At 46.8% G+C, this 24,058-nt stretch overlaps 1 protein-coding gene across 1 annotated transcript; it reads left to right on the top strand.

Moving 5' to 3' along the window:
* The first annotated feature begins 9,235 nt into the window (after positions 1-9,235).
* On the top strand, positions 9,236-18,876 carry CRYBB2 (crystallin beta B2). Its single transcript, XM_027865440.1, has 6 exons — positions 9,236-9,308; positions 12,321-12,394; positions 13,501-13,619; positions 17,010-17,142; positions 18,008-18,150; positions 18,708-18,876. Exons 2-6 carry the CDS (start codon positions 12,341-12,343, stop codon positions 18,874-18,876), a joined length of 618 nt encoding a protein of 205 aa, XP_027721241.1. The 5' UTR covers positions 9,236-9,308; positions 12,321-12,340.
* The last annotated feature ends 5,182 nt before the right edge of the window (positions 18,877-24,058 follow it).

Raw genomic sequence — 24,058 nt, forward strand, 5'->3', positions numbered from 1 at the left:
GGGAAGGCTTCACGAAGGCGGCCCTGTAAAGGATGGGTAGGAATTTCTTCTCACTCTTCTTCCCGTGACTCCTTCCCCCACCCCATCCCAGGTCCAACCCGATACCTGCACAGGCAAGACCTCTCTCATTAAAGAGCCCAGCCCAGTTTCCTTTGACAGTATAGGCCCAACAAGAGAAGGCCAGGGTGGAGCCCAGCCTCAGAAGCTCCCGTTTTTCCAGGCACTTCCAGGCTTCTGAATGGTCTTTCTCCCAAGATGAAAAGACTGCATGAAGCGGTCCCTATTCTGGCTTGGTGCTATACTTTCATACATTTTCACTGCCCTCCTCTCCCACACACTCCTGAGGGGAAAAGCAGAAAGGGGATTTTAGCAGGTCCCAAGTTTAGACAAGCCTTTCTCCAGCCTGAGCCTGGGGGGAACCTTGGAGGAGGGGCCAGACTGCCCTAAGGGGAGGGAGAAGATATTTTTGGCGCCTCAGAGCGGGCCCTGGAGCTGGAACTTGGCCCTTGGGGCCCAGGTCATTGCCATGGACCCTGCCTGAAGCTCTTCTATCCTGTCCTCAGTTTATGCCTTCAGCTCCAGAAATAGCAATACTATTGGGAGGGGGGAGAGGGGGAATGTGTTGGGGGTGGGGGAGGGGGAAGGGTTGGGGGGCAGGAGGGAGGGGGATGTGTTGGGGGTGGGGAAGGGGGAAGAGTTGGGGGCAGGAAGGAGGGGGATGTGTTGGGGGCAGGGGCAGGGGATGGTTTGAGGGTGGGGGAGGGGGTTGTATTGGGGGCAGGAGGGAGGGGATGTGTTGGGGGGCACAGATTCTCCCTTCCCTTGTCTCATTCACTTTGGAGTCCTCCTGACAGACAGTTGCTTAGCAACTCTCCCAGCTATTGCCTTCCTTTTGTTACCCTCCAACATCTGAGGGAAGAATAATTCCCAGGCAACAGCTATCTTACTCCCTCCTTTAATGAAAAATCCCTTCCTCAGGCCTTTGTTGTTGATCTGAGGGGAGGAAAGAGGGGACATGGGCAGGTTTCAAAAAGGGGGATTTTGCCTTAAATATTCTGGGGAATCAGACTCCCAAGCCACAGAGAAGCAGGGCCCCCTCCCCTCCTGTGGCATAAGTTCAAGCCCACCCCACGGCCTAATGGGAGCATATCTTCTCCAGTCAGTCTGAGCCCCTTGTAGCTTCTCCTTTCACCTGCTGAAATAAATCCACGTGGACTTTTTCTCCAGGGATTACAGGGTCCCTGTCTAACGTCTCTTGTAGCTCTCATGTTTTATGTTCTGAAATTCTAGTTTTAACATTCTGTGTTCTAAGGTCTCTTCCCATTCTAACAGTCTATGTTCTATGTTTTAAGGTCAGTCAATAAACATATATTAAACACCTACTGCGTGCCAGGCACTGTGCTAAACACCTGGGATACAAAAAAGGGCAAAACACAGCACCTGCCCTCAAGGAGTTCCCAGCCTCATGGGGGAGACAATCGACAAACAGTTACATTCAAACAAGCTCTGTACCGGATAATCTGGAGATAATCAGAAGAGAAGGCACTGGGATTAAGAGGGAAAGGGAAAGAGTCCCTGTTAGGAGGGGCAGTGTTAACTGGGACTTGATGGAAGCAGAGATGAGGAGGGAGAGAATTCCAGGCACGGGGGATGGCCAGGGAAAATGCCCAGGGGTGTCTTGTTCATGGAACAGTGAGGAAGCCAGTGCCACTGGATAGAAGGGTGCGCAGCTGGGTATGGGTGGGGAGGGGGGAGGGGGGAGGGGAGGTAGAAGAAGACTGGAAAGGTAGAGGGAGGCAGGTTACGAAGGGCTTTGAACGCCAAATAGAGGATTTTATATTTGAGCCATTCATTGAGTGGTGTGTGTGTGTGTGTGTAAAGTGACATAGTCAGACCTGCACTTTTTGGCAGCTGAATGGACAGAGACAGATGGAATTGGGGAGAGACTTACTTGTGGCAGGCAGACCAACCAGCAGGTTATTGCAGGTATGAGGTGATAAACACCTGTATCAGGGCTAAGGAAAGAAGGGGTGGTGTATGTGAGAGATATTATAAAGGCAAAATCACTAAGCCTTGGCAGTAGCTAAGATATGGGGTGAGAGTAGAGAGAGTGATGAGTCAAAGATAGTACTTAGATTGTGGCAGCTAGGTGGTGAAGTGGCTAGAACACCGGCTCTGGAGTCAGGAGGACCTGAGTTCAAATCTGATCTCAGACAAACACTAGCTGTGTGACTCTGGGCAAGTCACTTAACCCCAAGTGCCTCAGCAAAAAAAAAAAAATAATACATAGATTTTGAGCCTGAGTGATCGGGAGGGTGGAGGTGCTCCCAACAGAAATAAGGAAATACAAAGAGGAGATGGTTTTGAAGGAAAGATAATGAGGCTGGTTTGGGACATGTTGAGTGTAAGATGTCTATGGGATATCTAATTTGTGATTTCTAATAGATAGTTGGAGATGCAAGATTGGGAGTCAGCAGATTCCTGTCAGCACAGAAATGATATATGAATCCATGGGAGCCAATGAACTCACCAGTGAAATGGTATGAGGGGGAAGAGAAGAGGGCCTAGGACAGAGTATTGGGGGACACTCACCATGAGTAAACATGACCTAGTTGAAGATCCTGCTAAGGAGACTGAGAAGGCATGGTTAGATAGGCAAGAGGAGAACCAGGAGAGGGCAATGGCGTGAAAACCTAGAGAGAGGAGAGTCTCAAAGAGAAGAGGGTGATGAAAAGAGTGGCAGTGTCAGAGGCTGCAGGGAAGTCAAGAAGGATGAGGATTCAGAAAAGGTCATTGGATTTGGCAACGAGGAGCTCATTGGTAACCTTGCAGAGACCAATTGCAGTTGAATGGTGAGAAGCGAGATTGTAGGGGGTTAAGAAGAGCTCTCATCACCTATGCTTCTCTGATCCTGAGTGAGAAAAATATCTTAATTTTCTAAATCTCCTTAAGTGAGGATAGGGAAGATAAGATAAAGGCGACTCAGTTCCTCCTCCTCCTCTTTTCCTAATGAGCATCCTCCTCAAGAGTGTGCAGGAATGTTTGACTTCATCTCCATGTTTTCAAGTGGACATAAGGGTTCGGTGTGAGAGGCCACATGGACCTAGAAGACTGGAGTCCAGAGACCTCTGCTAGGGACCAGAACCATGTGGTTCCAGCAGGCTGTAGCCCTTTTCTAGGTAGTGGAGTGTAAGGAAGGACCTGGCAGGCTTCACCACCTCTCAGGAAAAGGGTAGGCAAGGGAGCAAAATGACATAGGTCTGCTTCATAAGTAAAGATTACACAAACGAAAAAAGTAGGACAGGGGTCACCCCCAACGCTGAAAAACAGAGACCGTGCTCCCTACCTCAACTCCTTTCCACCTAACCTAATCCTCTAGGAGTGCAGGCTTAGCTGGACACGTCGTCTTTGGGAAGATGTTGGCTAAGCATGGGTATCAGATGGGCAAGAAGATGTTGATCTGAAGTTGTCACCAGACAATTTCCAGCTTAGTATAGTCTTGGTATAAAATCAGCCAGGTGCCTCAGTTTCTCCATCTGTAAAATGAGGAGTATAATAGCACCTAGAGTACAGGATTATTGTGTGGGTGTCCCAAAAATCTTAGCTCATTTGGATATCAATGGGACAAGGAATGCCAACAGGCCTTTAAAGATTGGTCAGCCATCTCACTTGGGCCCATTGGCTTAGGGAGATGAAGGCAAGCTCTTCATGCTGCACCATAAGACTTAGAAGCTAAGTCTTGGGTCTATGCTTGGGACTTAACTAAGACTTGGGAGCTGTCCTACCAAGAGAGCAATGGTCACCAGAAACCCATTGCACTTGCCAGTAGATGAGACTCATTATCCCATAAATAAGTTGAAGTTCTTGGATGACTGCCGATGATAAGTTCCAATACTATATATATGGTGCTCAGTTTCAAGTATAGACTAACAATAACTCCTCTTCTTTTAATTTGACCAGTATTAAAGTCTGTTGCTGCCCTGATGGGTAGCAAACCAACCAACTGGATTTCAGTGTGCGTGAACTGCTTATGCAGTTGTACGTGCCGTGCTCTACGGCCCACATGAGTCCTAAGGGGCTCACACCCATAAGATACGAAGAAGAACTGAATCAAGCAGAGGGTCTCTATCACATCAAAGTGAAGCTGAGAGTCTGGTACTCCCACCACAGGGCATTCTGTCAGTTGATATGAACTTTGTTACATTGGACCTTGCCTCAGTTGTCCTTGAATGACTGGCAGTAGGGATAGCTGAATGATGAGGTCAAGTCAATGAGCATTTATTAAATACCCAATATATGCCAGGCACTGTGCTAAGTGCTGAAGATGCAATATGATAAAAAAGAAAAACAGGCCCTGCCTTCAATAGACTTACATTCTAACAGAATAAGATAACCCATAAAAGAGAACCAAAAAGTGGGGGGAGATATATATGTCAAAAACTGAGCAAATGGTCTTCTAGGATTCATGCCCCAGAGGATACCTTACATTGAGAAAATGGCAGAAGTTAAGGCCATACAGTGGAGTCCTGCACCAGACTGACCACATGGTACCAGGAAGCAGCTGATACTACTACCTGGCACATTTCCCTCTATAGCCAAAAAATCACTTTGGACAGTCAGACCAAAAGAGAGCGCTTGAGATGGTAAGAAACAAATTCTCATGGACAAATGCTACTGGTCTAAAATTGTGGGAGATTCTGAAAAGAAGTTTTGTGCTTGATGTATTCCTTACAAAATGCTACCAACTCATGATGCACTCAGACAATTTAAGAATTAGCAAGTCTTGAAGTTTGTAAGCATAGATTTTTTTTTTAAATCTCTGAAAGGAGACAGGAAAAATAAAGGTAGTTACTTTCCCCACCCCTATGTACACTAGCAGATCGAGTGTCCAGGGTTTGGCTACTCTTCAGCCTCTCAGGATCTAGGGGCAGTCCTGAGGGGTTGGGTGGGCAGGGGGAGCATTTTTCTAGTGCTATAGCTCATGAGCCCTCACCAGTGTGCTTCAATTAGCCAGCCAGACCTGATTAGCTTTTAGAAAGGGGTAATTACTAAAGTGGTATATTTAGACCAGATGTATGTGTATAACGTATATCAGATTGTATGCCGTCTTGGGGAGGGGGAAAATTTGGAACTCAAAATCTTAGAAAAATGGATGTTGAAAACTAAAACTAAATAAATAATAAAAAGAATAGGTGTATGAGACATTTCCTCTGAAAATCTCAGGCACACTCTCCAACCAGCACCTACACTGTCCAGGGGAAGGTGGGCTCAAGATTCGAGCACATGTGGCAAAGGGGAAACTCAGCTCCCACAAGTCATTGTTCTTGGAATCCTCAACGCGGTCCTCTTAGGTGGATTGTACATTTTCTGCTAGGCTCTTCATACAGCCTTCTAATCACCTTCCTCAACTCATCCAGTCTCTTTGTCTTCTGACTCTCAAGGAAACATACCAGAAAACTGACTGCTATCCAAAAGCAATTTATTCCCTTTTTTTTTTTAAGGCAATTGGGGTTAAGTGATTTGCCCAGGGTCACACAGCTAGTAAGTGACAAGTGTTTGGTCTGAGGCCAGATTTGAACTCAGGTCCTCCTGACTTCAGGGCCGGTGCTCTATCCACTGTGCCACCTAGCTGCCTCTACCCAAAAGCAATTTAAAAGAAAAGGGAAAAAAACCTGCCAGTTTTTGTCCAGTGTATTTCAAAACTATGGTAACCAATGAAAAAGACTTCCTAAGTCCAGTAAGTCCCCACAAACACAAAGGCCACCATATTTATCATATACTCTTTTTAAAAAAAATTTTTAGGCAATTAGGGTTAAGTGACTTGTCCAGGGTCACACAGTAAGTAAGGGTCAAGTGTTTGGTCTGAGGCCAGATTTGAACTGAGGTCCTCCTGACTTCAGGGCCAGTGCTCTATCCATTGTGCCACCTAGCTGTCCTGATCATATGCTCTTGAGCAACTATCCCAACTCCCACTCTGATGAGTTGGGTCCCCAGAGCATGGTTACCTCTTTCCTTCAGAACTCCAGGGATAGCTCCGAGGGATTAGGGGTATCCTCCTAGTACCATGACTCATAAGCCCCCACCAGACTGCTTCCCTTTAAAAGTCTCTGATACACTCTCCCACAAGTGCATAGATTCCAGGGGAAAATGAACTCAAGCTTATAAAGTACATGTGGCAAAGGACTGTCTCACAGCTCCTGGGGTCCCCAAGATGCTCCCCTTGCGTCCATGGTGCACCCATAGTGAGTGAATTAATGTTATTTGATTTCAATTATTTCTAATAGTCTCAATAAAGATCTCTCTGTCTCTCTCTTTTTCTCTTTCTTCTCCCCTTCCCTCCCCTCCTCTCTTCTTTCCTCCCTCCTCCACCTCTCTCCTTATATATTAACTTTGAGAGAAACCTATCAGATTTAAAAAAAAACAAAGGAAGGAGCCAAGTCAGCAATTGTAGATTTGGGCTTGACCAAGGATTATTAATGTATAGGGGCTGACTTTACTCACAAACATTTTTTCTTTCTTTTCTACCTTGTGGGAATGAGAGGGAATGAGTTTCCTGCAGACCACTGGGGAATAGGAAAAGTATTACTCATTCTTTTTTTAGCTTCCCAGAGAAGGATGAAGTAGTCCCTCCCCTCAGGGAGCTTATAGTTTACTAGAGAGGAAAAAACAATTCAGATGGGACTGATTTATGATCTGATTGATTAATCCCCAGAAACTACAGGCTAATGAGAATGGAGACACTGGTCACAAAGGGATGGAGTCAAGGGTGAAAAAGAGTTTTATAGGAGCACAAGTTAAGTCAACAAGCATTTATGAAACACCTACTATGTGCCAGGCATTCTGCTAAGCACTGTGGAAACAAACCCCCCCCCCCCCAGAAAAATCCCTGATGTCAAGTTGCTCTCAATTTAATGAGAGAAATAATATGCAAACAACCATATACAAACAAACTATCCATAGGATAAATTGGAAATAATTTTAGTTGGAAAGCTCCAGCATTAAGGGGGATTGGCAAAGGCTTTTTGCAGAAAGTAAGGTTTTAGCTAAGACCTGAAGGAAGCCAGGGAAGCCTGGGAATGGAGATGAGGAGTGAGAGAATTCCAGGCATTGGATATAGCCACTGAAAATGTCTGGAGTCTAAGGATGGGGAATCTTGTGCTTGGAAAAGCCAGGAAGCCAGTCATTGGGTACATGAGAGTACATGGTGGGGAATTAAATGGAAAAAGACTAGAAAGGTAGGGAAGGGTTGGGCTGATACCCCAGAGGGCCCTTGGGTTGGGTGATGAACATGATAGGTGGGGTGGACACTTAGTAGGTGATACCCATTCTGGTCCTAACAGCTTACTAGGACCAACCACCTTCTATGGCCTTCTGTATGTCACAACCATATAATGCTTTTCAGCTCTAACACACAATGGTCTATGCTGGAAAGTCCCTTCCCACTCTAATATTCTCTTTCCCAAGCTATAACACCCTGTGTTATAGGTTCTAAGTTCCTATCCACTCTTCTGTTCTATGTTCTAAGGTTCTCTCCAGTCCTGTTTTGCTGTGTTCTAAGGGCCCTTCCAGCTCCCACGTTCTATGCTTCTCATACTAAAGATTCCTTCCAGGGCTGACCTTTTTGGGTGCGAAATGCTAGAGACATCATTTGGATACTGTGTCATCATTTCCTTTCCACAGGAACTGATGGTGTTTATGGGATGAGTGAATCATTGGCGATTGTCATAATCCCCAAGCACTTTGTTTGTGGTGTCTGGTTCAAGCATGCACAAATTAGGGTTAAAAGGTATGTGTGCATGTATGCATATATCCCATACAGTATGATTTCCCCCCAGGCTCATACATCCCCGGGATGACTCTGTTTAGTTTGAGTGGAGGGAGCTGGAAAAGGGGAGAGAACAAACATTTACTAAGCACTTACTATGTGACAGGCACAGCGCTGACCACTTTACAATTACTATCTCATTTGGTCCTCGTAACAACCCTGGGGTAGGTGCTGTTATCATCCCCATTTTACAGATGAGGAAACGGAGGCAGGCAGAGGTTAAGCGACTTGCCTGGGGTTACAGAGCTAGTCTGAGGTCTTCCTGATGCCAAGCCCAGCACTCTACCACTGTCCCTGATCATTTGATCCACTGCTCTCATTTGAAAAAGAATAGAACTAATGCTCTGAGAAGGGGGGTGACTTGTCAACAGTCATACGATGAGTTAAGGGCAGAGACCCAGCCTCCCCAAATACCAGCCCAGAGCTCTGCTTATAAAGGAGGAAATGATGAGATAGCCAGTCAGTCGGCCAATAAACATTTATTAAGCACCTACTCTGTTCTAGGCACTGTGTTGAGCTGTAACAAGAGTATTCTGACTTTGAGGTCAGAAGGATCTGGGTTTGAATCTCAGTTCTGCTACATTACTATTTGTGTGACAAGGCAAATCATCTCATCTCTCTGGACCTCAGTTTGCTCACCTGTAAAATGAGAGGGTCAGATTCTATTACCTCTAAGGTCCTTCTAGCTCGAAATCCTTAGGTTTTCCTAAAAAGAAGGAAACAGGAAATGTGTGGCATAGTGGAGAGTGTAGCTGGTGCCTAACCTGGCAATGAGTAAATCTGGCTTTGGGTTCAGATTCCACTACTCTTTTTCCTTTGGTTGGTTCCCTTCTCTTCATCTCAATTTCTTCTTCTGCCCAATCAGAGAATTGGACCAGACGATCTCTATGGGTCCTTTTATCTCTGTCCTAATGTGCCTTCTAGCTCCGACATTCTCTGTTTCTGTTCTTGACCCAGGTTTTGGGAGACCTCACCGGTTGGAGGACCTGACTCAGGGAGAGTTCAAACACAGGCTGGGATCGAACTTGGCAACTTCAACTGACTTGCTCTGCAAAACCAATCCTACATCTATTTTCTACCACGAGGCTGCTGGAGATGTGCCTCCAGCCTGTCATGATAGGCAAATCCCTGGCTCCACAGAGGCTGAGATGGGCTGGACACCTGCATTGTTCAAAAGAGGGGCTCTGCAGGTTGGCACCCAGAGGGCTGATGCAGGCAAAGCTCTCCTCTTCTTGCCTACGCCCTGGACAATCCGAGCCCAGCCAAATGTGAAAGCTAATGAAATAATCGCCCTGAGACACAATGGCCAGTGAGCATCAGCTGAACTGGGTATTCATGGTGGGTTTAATCTGGCATTCTCCATTCGCATCATACTGGAATGATTTTTGTAACCTATCTTGGCACCAGGCACCGCCAGGGCAGTATAAATGCCACCTCCCAGCCAGAGGCCCTTCATGGGCAGGAGCGGGTACTGGTATTGCTGGTAAGAGTTTCTCTTTTCTGCTTTTCTCTCATTCCAGTTGCTAGATGGAAAATCATTGGTCACCATTTCAGAATGGGCCAGAGGCGAAGGGACTCTGGGGGCAGAAGAAAACAGAACAGCGGAGGGGAAGAGCACTGGATTTGGGGTCAGAAGTGCTGGGTTCAAATCCTAGCTTGGATATTAGCTACATGACCTTGGGCATGTCACTTCCCCTCTTACAGCCTCAGTTTCTTCCTCTGTAAAACAAGAGAATCAGAATAGATACCCTTTAAGTTCCCATCCAATTCTAAAAATCCTATAAGGTACTTTTTGGAGGGGAAGGGGACAGGGTAAGGTTAAAAAATAAAGAAACTAGGTTTTTGCTGCAGATACTGGGCTGGTAAATATTCTCAGATCTCTAAGTCAGTTCTGATTGAAGATTCTAAGTAACAAGTAGGGCCATTGTCAATGGATGGAGAAAGACTTTGGGAGTAAATCCTGAAGATTAGGGTTATGAACAGAGGCAGCTAAGTGGCACAGTGGGCAAGAGCACTGGACTTGGAGTCAGGAAGACCTGAATTCAAATCCTGCCTCAGATACTCACTTAGCTCTGTGACCCTGGGCAAGTCATTTAACCTCTGTTTGCCTCAATTACCTCATCTGTAAGACGGAGGTAATAATAGCACCTACTTTCCAGGGTTGTTGTGAGGATCAGATGAGATAACACATCGTTTAGCACTTTGTAGACCTTAAAGCATTATATAATTTATTATTTGTTATATAATTATATTACATTAATATAACTTCTTATTAATATTATTATGATGATGTCAGTCAGCTGGTCAAGGAAAGAAGGGGATCTCTCTCTAACAGGAAGGGAACTAAGATTTTGGGCTCACCCCCTTAGATTGTTTTAATTTCTTCTCTGATGGCTGCTCCAGATAGCCAAGGAGAAAGTGGTTTCTGAAAGGCAGAATTTTGCTTTGAAGTGACTAAGGAATTTTGGGGCCATGAGGCAGGGAGATGTGTGAAGATCAAGGAGATAGAAAGACAGATTCCTTGGGGCTGGGGTTCTTAACTTTTCATGAGTGATGGAGCCCTTTGACAGTCTGGTTCAGCCTAGGAATCCCTTCTCGGAATGATGCAAACAACAAAATTCATAAGATTTCAAAGAAGGTTAGAGGCTAAGGAAAACAACGATGCCATGTTTTTCCCATCTAAGTTCATAGACTCCCTACAGTGACCCCTTCTCTTTGAGAATCTGGGGGACCCCATGTTAAGAACCCCTCCATTAGGGAAATAAAGCTGACTCCTGAGAATGCTTCTTAAATTTCAATCTCTTTCTATTTTTTGCTCTTCAGGGCAGACTAGGCTCTATGCAGAGGCAGAGTCTTCCTGGGAGGTGGATTTTGAAGGTCAGGGGCAAGCTGTCCATTCATCAGAACACAATATTCCCATAGTGGGAAATTTCACCATTAGAGTCCCAAAGGCTTTCAAGAATGCACTAGTAAAACATAAATGCCTCTAGGAGGCATAGCAACCATTAGTATCACTTTGGGTGAGGGAAGATCGCTCTATAGGAGAGGTGTCTGGGGTAGCAAGAAGGAAATTTAGAGGGACCAGAGAAAGGAGCAGTTCCCAGGAGCAGAAGGAGGGAGGAGGAAAGCTGCATGGGGGAGAAGTGTCCTGGAGAGGGAGGGAAAGTGAGGAGGGCTGGTTGGAGAAGGGAGGGCACAAACAGGGAAGAAGGAAGGATCTCAAAGCCCAAATCTGCCCTCTCCAGGGACACCACTATACACCGCACAATTCTAAGAGAAAGCGGTTTTTTTTTTTTTGTGATTAATGAGTAGGAAAGCTAGAGTGGGATGGATGATGAATGTCCTCAGAGGATATCATTTTACAGGTGAGAAGACTGAGGCACAGATAGTATAAGTGACTTTTGCCACATCTAGGATGTGTTTGAGATGGAATTTGAACTTCCTAACTCCCAGTCTACTGCTCCACACTGATGCACATTAAAATATAGCTTAATAGCAGTTCTGCATGTTACACATATGAGCTAGTGTATGACTCAGTGGTGGATAAAGAGAATGAGATCAGAAGCAATATTAAGAGAGGCGAAGCTTCCCAGAATAAGGGGGTTGTAGTCCCACTGTGCCCTGCCCTGCTCAGACTCTCTCTGGAGTTCTTCAATCAGTTCTGGGGGCTCTGTGAGAGGAGGGATGCTGATAGGCTGGGGGAGTGCCCAGAGGAGAGGGCATTCGCCTCTCTGATGAAGGGCCCTACATTCATGGCTTCTCAGTAACGGGATTGTTTATTGTTGTTCAGCTGTCTCAGTTGTATCTGACTCTTTCTGCCCCCAATTTGGGGTTTTCTTGGCAGAGATACTGGAGTGGTTTGCCATTTCCTTCTTCAGCTCATTGTTACAAATGAGGAAACTGAGGCAAACAGAGTGAAGTGACTTGCCCAGGGTCACACAGCTAGTAAGTGTCTGAGACTGGATTTGAACTTATGAAGATGAGTCTCTCTGATTCCAAGCCCAGTGCTCTATCCACTGTGCCACCTAGCTGCCCTGGGGTTGCTTAACTTGCAGAAAGGGGAGACACGCTCATTGTCTTACAGGTTTTGAAGGTCTGTCACAGGAAAGAGGGATGAGTTTCATTCAGTTTGGTACCGGGGACAGAACTAGGAGCCGTGGGCTAAAGTGAAAAAGAGACAATTTGGGCTGGACCGTTGGGAAGAATTGCCCCTGAGGGGTCTGGGCTGCCTTGGGAGAAAGTAATTCCCTGATCGCTGGAGGTTTCCAAGCAGTCTAGGTCACTCTGGTCTGGTAGATGGTGGAAAGCATCCTTTTTCTCAGGGCTGCACCAGATGTCTACTGAAGTCTTTTTTCAAGTTAAGAAGTATGGGATTCTAGAATTCTGACCGACTGCAGAGAATCATTATCCGGGCTGCAGAAATCTGTCCGGATTCTGTTTGTTTTGGGGAGGGGGAAGGTTCCTAACCGCCTCTCGCTCTTTCTCCTGTCTTCAGCTTCCATCCTGAGTGAGACCATGGCGTCAGACTACCAGACTCAGTCCTCTAAACCGCAGCCCCTCAATCCCAAGGTTGGTACCTCCTTCAGCATGCTTCTTGGGTCATGATTGCAGCCAACTCACTTTCCTGATCTGAGCCTCGATTGCCTCCTCTGTAAAAAGAGGAATTGAAATAAATCAGGGGTTCTTAACCTGGTAATTCATACTAAGGCTTTAATAACTTGTAGCCTCACCAAATGCCAGGGTTGGGTGGGACCTTAGAGCATATGTAGTCCAGATCTTTCATGTTACAGAGAAGGAAAACTAGGGCCCCCAGAGGGGAAGTGACTTGTCCAAGGTCACACAGCTACTAAGTGGTGGAGCCAGGGTTGGAGATCAGGCGTCCTGATTGACGTTACCCAGCTCTCTTTCCACTTCCTGCCTCAGTAGAGAGAGTAGGCAAAGGAAGGAGGAGAGGGAGAGGGAAGGCTATTTGGTGAGCACGTCCCCTCTGCCATTCAGTACTTGGTGGGCCCTGGGTGAGGGAGGTTTTCTGGAAGGCGATGGGGGGCAGGGACATATTTCCAGGTGGGGTGTGTGTGTGTGTGTGTGTGTGTGTGTCTATACATGGGTGCACGTAGGTATGTTTGTATGTATTGTATATGTGTTCACACGCACGTGCCTACCTAAATTGGGGAGGGAGAGGGGATGGCCTCTAGACTTCCCTCTGAGGAACCAAGTGTCCATCAGAGTCTTCCTTGGACAGAGCTGTGCCCCCCACCCCCACCCCCAGCTCCACTCCCCATTGGCCCCAGGCGGGGGCAGGGCAATTGTCCTCCTTTTGCTGTGATTAGGTCATGGAGCTCTGGGCTGGTCCAAGATGCCCATTTTACCCAGTGACTGGGGAGGCCCAGCTGGGCCTGCAGAATCGTCCTGAGAGGCAGGTGGCCCTTCCCCTCTTCCCCTCTTCCCCTCCACTCTCCTGTTTCTTCGGGAGGATGAGAGTGAAGGTGGTTCTGGAGTGGGCTGATGCCAGGGTTCCCTGGTGAAGTCCCACCTCCCCAGAAGGCTTTTTTCTTTTGGTTTTTCAACAGCAGCTGATGAACCACCTGATAGGGTCATAGGTCAAGAGCTGGAAGGTACCTTAGAGGCCTTTAAGTCCACCCCTACAGTGGTTTTCTCTTTGCTCTGGTGCCTAGATTGTCATCTTCGAGCAGGAGAACTTCCAGGGACGATCCCACGAGCTGAGTGGGCCATGTTCCAACCTAAAGGAGACTGGGATGGAGAAGGCGGCCTCCATTCTTGTGCAGTCAGGACCGTAAGTACCTCGTGGTCGAGGTAGCCACGGCATTGCTGGACCTAGTAAATGTCAGGGTCAGGGACCCAGCAAATGTCCACTATTTCTGGGGAAAGGGAAGGGCGGGGCCTGGCCCTGAGCCCCTGGAAGTTTGGCCCAAAGGCCTGGCTCGTGGAGAGACGAGCCTGGTCTATTTGATGCAGTTCAACAAACCCCTCTTAGGCATCTGTTCATTGCCCTGGGAATATGAAGAAATAGTTCCCACTTTCAGGGAGCTTATATTTTACTAAGTGGGGATAAAGAGACAATTATACAAAACTATAATAAAAATTATAATGTGATAAGAACATTAGAAAGGTCTGGAGTGGTCCAAGAGATCTGAAGACAATGAGGTCACAAGGAGGGGAATGTGGTACCTGAACTGGCCCATGGATGAAGATTTCAGAGGAGATAGCATTCGAGCCCTGAGAAACATTGTGTACAAAGGCACAGAGGGGAGAAAGGGCTGAATGTGAATAACGCCTACAAGGGACAGTGGAATTAGTGAAGGAAAGTAATAGATGAAAAAGTCAGAAAGACTCATGGGATCCAGGTTATAGAGTCTTAAATACCAGGCTAAGGAGAGAGAGAGAGAAACAGAGAGAGAGAGAGAGAGAGAGACAGACAGAGACAGAGACAGAGACAGAGACAGAGAGAGGAGAGAAAGAGAGAGGAGAGAGAAAGAGGGAGAGAGAGAGAGAGAGGAGAGAGAGAGAGGAGAGAAAGAGGGAGAGAGAGAGGAGAGAGAGAGAGAGAGAGAGAGAGAGAGAGAGAGAGAGAGAGAGAGAAACAGAGACAGACAGACAGAGACAAAAGACAGAGACACAGAGACAGATGGAGAGAAAGACAGAGACAGAGAGGCAGGCAGAGACGCATGCACACAGAGAAACAGATGATATGGAGATAAATGCTAGATGGATAGATGCTAGATTAATTGATAGATGGATAGATAGATGATAGAGTCTGTCTTAAGTGCTCATTATGTGCCAGGCACTGTGCATTTTATTTGGTAAGTTACTTTATTTCGTAAGCAACAGGGAGCCATGGGCGGCTCTAGCATTCTATGTCCTGCGTCCTCAGGTCCCTTTAAGCTCTAACGTTCTCTAAATAGGATTCTAAACTTCCTTCCAAACTCTCTGAATTTGTGTGCGTTGGAAACTTCTGGAAGGAATGGCTTCATTCCTCTGAAAAGCTCTATTTTAACTCAAAGTAAGGAAACCTTCAGCAAAAAGACCTGGGCTGGCTGTCTGGTAGAAATTCTTTGTCTAGGGCCCCCTGGGAGCATGTGGAAGCTCCCAGGGTCTTTTTGTTTAGTTCTAAGGTTTAAGGTTGAGATAAAGCAGCCTCGGAAGAAAAGAGAAGCAGCTCTCTGGGTGGCAGACAGCTGGAATCCTCCTCTGGAATGCCAAAAAGGGATGATCAATACTGTTCCAGGCCCCAGTGATCGAAAGGAGGCCCCTTCCTTTTCCTTCCTGGGACATGGACAAAAAAGTAGATGAGTGTTCGTGAGCCAAGCCAGCCCTCGAACATTAATAACTCATGACCAGCCCCTGCAGCCCTGGCTTGGCCTCTTAGCACCAGGCCCTCCAAGATGACAGGAAGCTCACTCTTTCCCAGGGCCTGGATGCAGGTGTCGCTGTGGCGCTGCTATTTATAGTGTGGTCAGTATTGAATGACAGCAGCTCACTGTGGTGCCTGATAACACCTTTTTTTAGCTAGAAAATAACCCATGGAAAATCTGTGGTTCCATCTCCCTCCCCCTCCATTCCCCCAATCCCAACTCTGACCCACCTAGGTTGGCCTCCCTTCTTTTCTGTAGAAGTGAGCTTGACTTTAAAGCCTGTGCTTTCTTCCCCCCGGTTGGGAATGACAGAACTTGTTTGATAAACATCCTGGCAGGGCCTTAATCAGCTAGGCAGTTGGGAGGCTGTACAGAATGATTCTTGCTTGCAACTCCTAAGTTACCGCCCTTCTCCCACCACTTAGACTCTATCCCTCGGACACCACTGCTCGCTCACTCCCTGGATTGGCCCCGAGCAGGGACACAGCGTTTGTCTTCCCTCCTGACATAGTCAGGGGGTACTGGGTCTGCCTTACTAGGCCTAGAGAAACCCAGTTCTGCTCTCTCTAGTTTGAAAGATAAGGCTAGCTCACATTTCTTTAGGTGGTGCGGTGGATAGAGCCCCAGCATACAGTCGGGAAGATCTAAGTTCAAATCGTACCTCAGACATTTACTATAGCAGCGAGACCCTGGGCTAGGGGCTTGAACCTTTGTCTGCCTCAGTTTGTTCATCTGTAAAATAGGGATAATAGTAGCATTTACCTTTCAGGGTGGTGTACTCGTTGTAAAAGAACTTAAAAGTGCTACTATATAGATGCTAGCTAAAATTATTAAATGGTAGAACCTAGTTTCTCTGACTCCAGATCTAGTTTTTTTCTACATGGCCCATACCCCTCGTTCTTACAAAGGTCTGGTGATTTTATCGAGGGAGATTGTGGCATCTCTTCCTTTGTAGATTTTTAGGCAATAATAGCCTAATTTAATGCTTCACGTCCTTTCCAGGCCTCAAGTTCTCTGGTTCGGTGCCTAAACTCATCTTCAATCTTCATCACTTTCATCAATTATTTAATCATTAATTGCCAGGAGGAAGGGGCCTTGGAGGTGATGTACTCCAACCCCTCCTTTGACAGATGAGGAAACTGAGGCTCTGGGAGTTTCAGTGACTGGCCAAAGATAATGCAGATGGCAAAGCTGGGATTACCAAATCTGCTTTCAGCCCTGCTTTCCAAGGGCTATTAGCTATGGAATTTCCTTTGGCAAATTAGAGACGGCAGTCCTGGAATTCAAAGAGCAGAGTGGAGGGTCTTACATCAAAAAGACAACATCGTAGGTCCTTAAAGGAAGCTTATTGATTGATTGCTATGAGATTGGCAGTAACAGCTTCCAAAGGTTATCTCAAGCTGACCTTGGTTAACAGCAGAGATCCCAAAGCTAGGATGTAGGGACTGGATGTGTCATTAGCAAGCTCCCTCAGCTCCTCCAGTGACTACGAGGAAACACAAGACGGAGAGTGGAATAGTGGAGGCCCTCCAGCATTCCCAAAATCAGTCTATCCCTAGCGCCAAGTTGGGATTGGGCTGGGCTGGGGCTTTCCTGGCAGGGAGAACCATAGCCTGGTGCTTGGATATTCTCTGGACATTCAGTGAAGGGACCTAGGAAGCATCATGGCCTATATGAGGATTTTTTTAGGAAAAAGTTGGGGGGTGGAGTTGATGTGGGACTGGTGTGAGGACCTCTAAGGAGAGAGGCTGCACCGGTGCGGTCTCTCTATCTGTGTTAACTCTGTCTGTCTGTCTGTCTGTCTGTGACAGCTGGGTCGGGTACGAGCAGGCCAACTGCAAAGGAGAGCAGTTTGTGTTTGAGAAAGGCGAGTACCCTCGATGGGACTCTTGGACCAACAGCCGCCGGACTGACACACTCAGCTCGCTGAGACCCATCAAAGTTGTGAGTCTCTCATCCCCTTTCTGCCCCACTCACCTCCTCTTTCAAGGCCCAGGACCCCAGGAAGCAACAAGGGGCCTGTTACCCTTTTGACCCTAGGTAGAAGACGTTTGCTTTCAGTTTCCTGCACGCTCCTGGTGTTTCTTTGCCCTTAACTCTGCTCTGTTACTTATTTCCTATTTATCCTATACTGTATATAGCTTGTTTGCATATTCTCTCTCCCCCCTCCCCAATTAGATTGAAAGCCCCTTGAGGGCAGGGACTATCTTTTGCCTCTCCTTGTATCCCTAGCACTTAACACAGTGCCTGGCACATAGTGGGCACTTAATAAATGTTTATTGATTGATTCCCGAAGGCTCTGAGAGCTTTTAGATGCTAGCTCCCTGTAACCCTCCCCTTGCTGTACCCCAGGAATCAGGAAGGCGCCTCATGCTGTCTATGTCATTACCCGATGTAATCTTTCGGTTCTGTACATCATGACCTGTGGTCTCCTGTTCTCTTCGGATCTTCCATTTTTTTGGTGAACCTTGAACAAATCACTTTCTCTCTCTGAGTCTCAGTTTCTTCAGCTGCGAAAGAAAAGGGTTTGACTAGGTAGCAGGTTCTTAATGCGTTTGCAACATAGAAGCCCTTGCCAAGTTGGTAAAGTCTGGGGACTCTTTCTCAGGGTATCATTGAAAAAAAAATCGTAACTGAAAAAAATGCCAAATTTCCAATAGGGAACAGAAAAAAAAATATCACTTTTCCCTATCTAAATTCGTGGAAGCCCTGAAATCTATCTACAGACCCCAGGTTAAGATTCCCTGGCCTTGATGATCTCACGGCCCTTTCTCACTCTGAATCTCAATTCCTTGTTCCTGTCTCACAGGACAGCCAGGAGCACAAAATCATCCTTTATGAAAACCCTAACTTCACTGGGAAGAAGATTGAGATCATTGATGACGATGTGCCCAGTTTCCATGCCCATGGCTACCAGGAGAAAGTATCATCTGTGAGGGTACAGAGTGGAACGTGAGTAGTGTCCAGGCGTGGGCATTCCTGCGGTGGGTGGCAGACACTGGTGTTCCACCACTTAGCAGCTATGTGACTTTGGACAAATACCTTTGCCCTTCTGTGGATCAGTCTTCCCATCTGTAAAATGGAAAGACCTCTGTCTTACCTACCTTAGTCAGGCAAAAAGCATTATAAAGCTCCTACTATGTAACAGGAGACACATGCAGATGACTGTACAAATAAGTTATAGACAGGATCAATAATTGCAGGAGATAATCACAGAGGGAAGGCATTAGACTTAAGGGGGATTGGGAGTGAGCAGGAAGATATAGTTGGCCTGTAAGGGGGTTTGGGAAAGATGTCTTCACAGAGTGATAGGGAAGATATAAAGGACATGTAAATGCTCAAAGGTGTCCCGGACTGCCATTCCTTTAGTCTTTTTTCCCTGGGCTCCAAGGAGGCTTCTGGGACATCCAGAAGGAGTCCCCATGCAGCTCGGGTGACGTGATACTCTCAAATCCGACAAGGCTGACCCATGCTATCATTCTCTCTCTCTCTGTCTCTGCCTTTCACAGGTGGGTGGGCTACCAGTATCCAGGTTATCGAGGCTTCCAGTACCTATTTGAGAAGGGGGAATACAAGGACAGCAGCGATTTTGGGGCTCCCCACCCCCAGGTTCAGTCTGTAAGACGCATACGGGATATGCAGTGGCATCAGCGAGGTGCCTTCCATCCAACCAACTAGAGCCTCATCACCCCAGCACTGCCATCATGCAGGGATGAGGACCCACGCTCCTCTCATCACTCCCAGTCCAGGCCACCCTACTGTCCAAGCAAGTTAATAAAGTGTGAACGGCAAAGAGGTTGTCTGCTTATTCTTTGTTCTTTCTTAGGAATGAATGTGGGGAAATGCCTAGTCTATGTGACCGGGACCTGGGCTGGAAGTCAGGGGAGACCTGAATTCTTTCTGGCTCAGATTTGCCAATTAGGGATAAACTGTCTATTTGGCCTAGGCGAGACACTTAAACTCTCTGATTTCAGTCACCTGTCAGATGGGAAAAATGATACTTCCCTTGTCTACTTGACCTAAGGTGGATTGATTTCCTGGGGAGCTGAGGACTTGGGCTGACCTCACAAGATGGTGACTACCTCTGTATGATCTGAAAGGCCACTAGGCAGAACCCTTTACCTAAAAATAGCATTCCACCATTAGAGCTTTTCAAAGTTTAAGAACTTCTCAGTGAGTGGGAGAGGGTTTGGCAAGGGGAAGGAGAATTTGAAACTCAAAATTTTTTTTAAAAAAGAAGAAAGTTATGCATAAATAAATAACAAATAAAAAAAAACAAGGTTGATGAACATTATTAACTGAAGTCCCAGGGTCTCTGGACAGCTATTGTGAGTAGTGGGCTTTCTGGACTTGGCTAAAAGTCCAGGTTCATTAGTCCTTTTGTCTCACTTAGCAACAGGCCTCTCTTTCTGTTATATTTCCCAGGCTGACCACAGTGTGTCAGCGCAGCTTTGGGCACTACGGTTCTTGATCCCTATCAAAGCACCTAACGGTCTTCTTGCCTTTGAACTCTTTATTTATTATTTGGCTTCCCTGATCCGAGAGAGTCACAGACTGTACTCTTTATCCTGAAAAACAGCTGGCTGATTAGCTGATCAAAGATGTCAGGCTGAAGTTTGGATGTCATAGATTGTAAGAGATGGCAGAAAACTTTAGACGTTGTAGAACATAGAACGTCAGAACTGGAAGAGGCCTCAGAAGGCAGAGTGCCAGCATTGAGGGGGCTCTTAGAACACAGAACACAGAATATCAAAAACCAGAAAGATCATAGGTTGTTAGAGCTGGAAGGATCTCCATTGCATGAGTTAAAAAAAAAAAAGAGAGAGAGAGAGAGAAGCCTACCAGCCCCCACACTGCATGACCTTGGGAATTTAGCTCAGCCTCAGTTTCTTCACTATGAAACAGGATTAATAATACTTGAACTTTCACATAGGGTTATTGTAAGGAAAGCTAGGTAGCTCGGTGGATAGAGCCCTGGACCTGTAGTTAGGAAGACCTGAATTCAGTTGTAGCCTTGAATACTTAATTGCTCTGAGATCCTGGGCAAATCACTTAACCTTTTGTAGCCTCAGTTTCCTCATCTATAAAATGGAAATAATAATAGCAACTCTCTCCTTAGGGTTGTCATGAGGATAAACTGAGATAATATTTACAAAGTGGGTTCCGAACCTTAACGGGCTATATTTAATAACAAGCAATAAATATGCTAATGATGGTGATGATGATGATGATGATGAAAGGGCTAGGGAAATGTGAGATATTGTTATTACTGGAGGGGCCAAGTGTTTTGCCCAATATCTCACAGCTAAGGCAGAGCTGATGCTGGAGTCCAGGTTTTCTGATTCTAAGCATCCTTTCCATTGCCCCTGATGCTGCTTTTTCCTCTGGATTAGGCACTGTCCTTTTTTAGGAAGAGGATCCTTGGGACTCAGTCTGGAAGATCTTAGTGACTTCATAACATTCCTTTCCCCCTTGCCAGCTTAAGCCTGGGGCCTGGAGGGACTAGAGAGAGAAGTGGGTGGAAAAGGCCTATGGGAAGAGATAGGGGCATTGCAGATGGAAATTAGACAAGCTCAGTTTTCCCCCGCCTTTTACTTCCCAGGGAGGAAAGCTGAGGCTGTGGTCCCTCGACTGCAGATATCCAAGAGATATTCCCTTTGTCATTGCCAAATGCCCATGCCGGAGGGGCCCTGGGATGGATGCTGTATGACTGCACCAATGTTGATACCTGTGCTCTCTGCCCTCCCCCAGGACTCAAGACTGGGTTCTCTGTGGGGTGGCTCTATTATACAAGAGATCCCCTGGGCACAGGGCTGCCTTCTCATTCCTTGACTTTATTTCGCATCATTTCACGCTCTGAGCAGATGCTGCTTCTCATGGCATCATTGTTTGGTTTCACAGGACCAAAAACAGCATTATGTGTGCCGAAGCTGGGACTCCCTGACCCTGGCCCTTGCCAGATTTGTCTTTCATTTGAGAGAAGCTTGAAGGGAGGGAGAGAGAGAAAGAGGAGAAATGAGTGAGAAAATGGGGGAGAGAGAAATTAGATGGTGGGGAAATGGGGAAAAGATGGCAGGGAGAGGGAAAGAGCCAGAGAGAGAGAGAGAGAGACAGAGAGAGAGACAGAGAGAGACAGAGAGACAGAGAGAGACAGAGAGAGAGAGACAGAGACAGAGAGAGAGACAGACAGAGAGAGACAGAGACAGAGACAGAGACAGAGACAGAGAGGGGGAGAGAGAGAGAGAGGGAGAGAAAGAGAGAGACAGAGAGAGAGAGAGAGAGAGCAGGGAGACTGAGTTTGGTTGGTGGAGGAAGGAAGGAAAGGTGGAGGGCAGAGGGAGAGAGAGCCAAGTAGAGAGTGGGAAGAAAGAAGAAAGGAGGGAGAGAGAAGGAGAGATTAGTTGGTGGGAAAGGGGAGATGAAGCAGAGAAGAGTGAGATGGAGTAGGCAGAACTAGATAATGCCCAGGAGAGATGCTAGTTGCAGGGGAGAGGGAGAGGAGAGGCACAGCTGGAGGAGAGAGCCTGGGCTGAGTTGAATGGCCATATCTAAAGTCCTGTCTTCCTAGGCTGGGCACTGGGAGCAGGGAGCAGCGTTCTGTGGGGCTGGTGTCAGGGGGCAAGGCGGAAGGGTAGGTGGGGGGCGGATAGGAAAACCCAGGGGCAGCTGCTTTGAGCCGCAGGCTCTGGAAGGAAGGCATTCTCTGCAGTCTTCCCAGAGGGGCACCAGGAATCTGGGGCAGGAAACCTTGGCAAGGCTCTCCCCGCTGAATCTCTGCAGTCCTGGCCAGCTTCCTGCTGGGGCCCCTGCATGCTGAGAAGTCATCCCCACCCCCACTTTCACCCCTTTCCTGCAGCTCCGGCTGGGGTATCAAGCCTTGAATCCAACAGGGAAAAGCTGGCTCTGGGCCTGAGCATGAGGCTCGAGTGAGGAAGGTACTTTTTGACACCAGCCAAGCACCAAATGGTGCTTGGGGGGTTGGAGCACTGGTCGCCTAAAGTAAAATGCTTTAGCCTTTTCCACTTTCCCATTCATAGTCCCATCTGAGCCTCACATTAGCTCTGGGAGGTAGATAGAGTAGGAATCATTAGAAGCAAACTGAAGCCTGGAGGTGAAAGGAATTGCCCCAGGTGAGATAAGATTAGAATTCTAGGGGGCTGGGCATTGGAGGGTGGAGGTGGTCTTTGCCTTCCCAGTGACTGAACTAGGTCGCATGCTCCAGCCTGGTGCTGGAGCCAACAGTTAAATCATCAGCGGGAGCATTCACACCCAGGAAATCTGCAAATGCTGCGGATCAGAGCTTGCTTTATCGTTTTGTGGATTGTTAAGATTGCTGAGAAAGAGATGGAGAAAATGTTAGGGATGCAGATTAAGCTCTAAAGTGTGTCCTGAGGACAATTTTGGAGAGCTGCTTGGCACACCCTGGCTGACTGCGGCTTTGTTGGGTCATAGAATGCTGATCCATCCTGAATTGCGAGCCAGGTTAATTTTTCTAGTGCAATGATTTTGTCCTTGCTACTCTCCGGCTCAAAGACCTTCAAGGACTCTTTACTGCCCGCTGAATAAAATCCAGATTTCTTAGTTTAGCATAGCCCCTGCTGTTTAGTAACAGTCTGGTGTCATGAGAAGAAGCCTGGATTAATAACAACAACAATAACAATAAATAAACATTCTTATAGTGTTTACTTCCTTCACAGCAGTTTAGGCTCTGTCACTACCTATGTGACCTTGGTCAAGTCATTTCACTGCTATTACTTCTCAAGTACATTTGATCCCAGGATCTTTAGTGTTTGTTAGGATTTAGGATCTTAGTGTTTGGACCTAATAATAATGATATTTGGGTTAGGGCTAACTTTAATAATAATAATAGTAGCAGTAGCATTTATATAGAGTCTACTGGGTACCAGGCACAAATATTATCTCATTTTGTCCTCACAACAACCCTAGGAGGTTGGTGCTATTATTATCTTCATTTTACAGTTGAGTGAACTGAGTTAAGTGATATATCTAGGGTCCTACAGTCAGTAAGTGTCTGAGGCATGATTTGAACTCAGATCTTCCTGACTCCAGGCCCAGCACTCCACCCACTGGGACAACAGGTTGCCTCAAGCAGCTTAATGATCTTAATTGTTATCTTCTCCACTTTATAAAGGAGGGAATTGAGGCGTAGGGGAGAGAGAATGACTAGCCCAAGGCCATGCAGCTAATAAACAAGCAGCAGAGCCCAGATTCAAACTGGGATTCTCTCACTCTGGTTCTGGTTTTCTTTCTGTTATGACGGCGCAAAAAAACATTGTGTGGCTCAGTTCTCCATCTGCAAAGTCCAGAAATTGGATGATTTTTGTTTTGTTTTTTTTGCTAGGCAATGGGGTTAAGTGACTTGCCCAGCGTCACACAGCTAGTAAGTGTCAAGTGTCTGAGGCTGGATTTGAACTCAGGTCCTCCTGACTCCAGGGCGGGTGCTCTATCTACTCCTCCACCTCGCTGCCCCTTGGATGATTTTTAATAAGAATAATGGCTCGTTTTATAGTGTTTTATGAGCACTCATTCATTGCTCTCTGGGCTCCGCTTCTGACTTTTGCTTCCATTATGCCACAGCAGCCCCCTCAACCTAGAAGTTCGCTCAGCCCCTGTAGCCCCATCCTTTGGTCAGTTGCTCCCAGACCCTCCTCTGTAAGGAAAGTGACCAGGCCAGTTGTGTCTTTATTCCATTCTGGGCCTTACTCATTTTCACTTTCTGTGTGGTCTTCCCAGTTAGAATATAAGCTCCTTGTGGGCAGGGATGGTCTTTCATCTTCATCTTTCAATCCCCAGGGCTTAACCCAGTGCATGGTACAGAGTAAGTTCTTAATAAATGCTT

The sequence above is a fragment of the Vombatus ursinus genome, unplaced genomic scaffold, assembly GCF_900497805.2.
Source record: "Vombatus ursinus unplaced genomic scaffold, bare-nosed wombat genome assembly UNPS02001287.1, whole genome shotgun sequence".
NCBI classification, from domain to species: Eukaryota; Metazoa; Chordata; class Mammalia; order Diprotodontia; family Vombatidae; genus Vombatus; species Vombatus ursinus.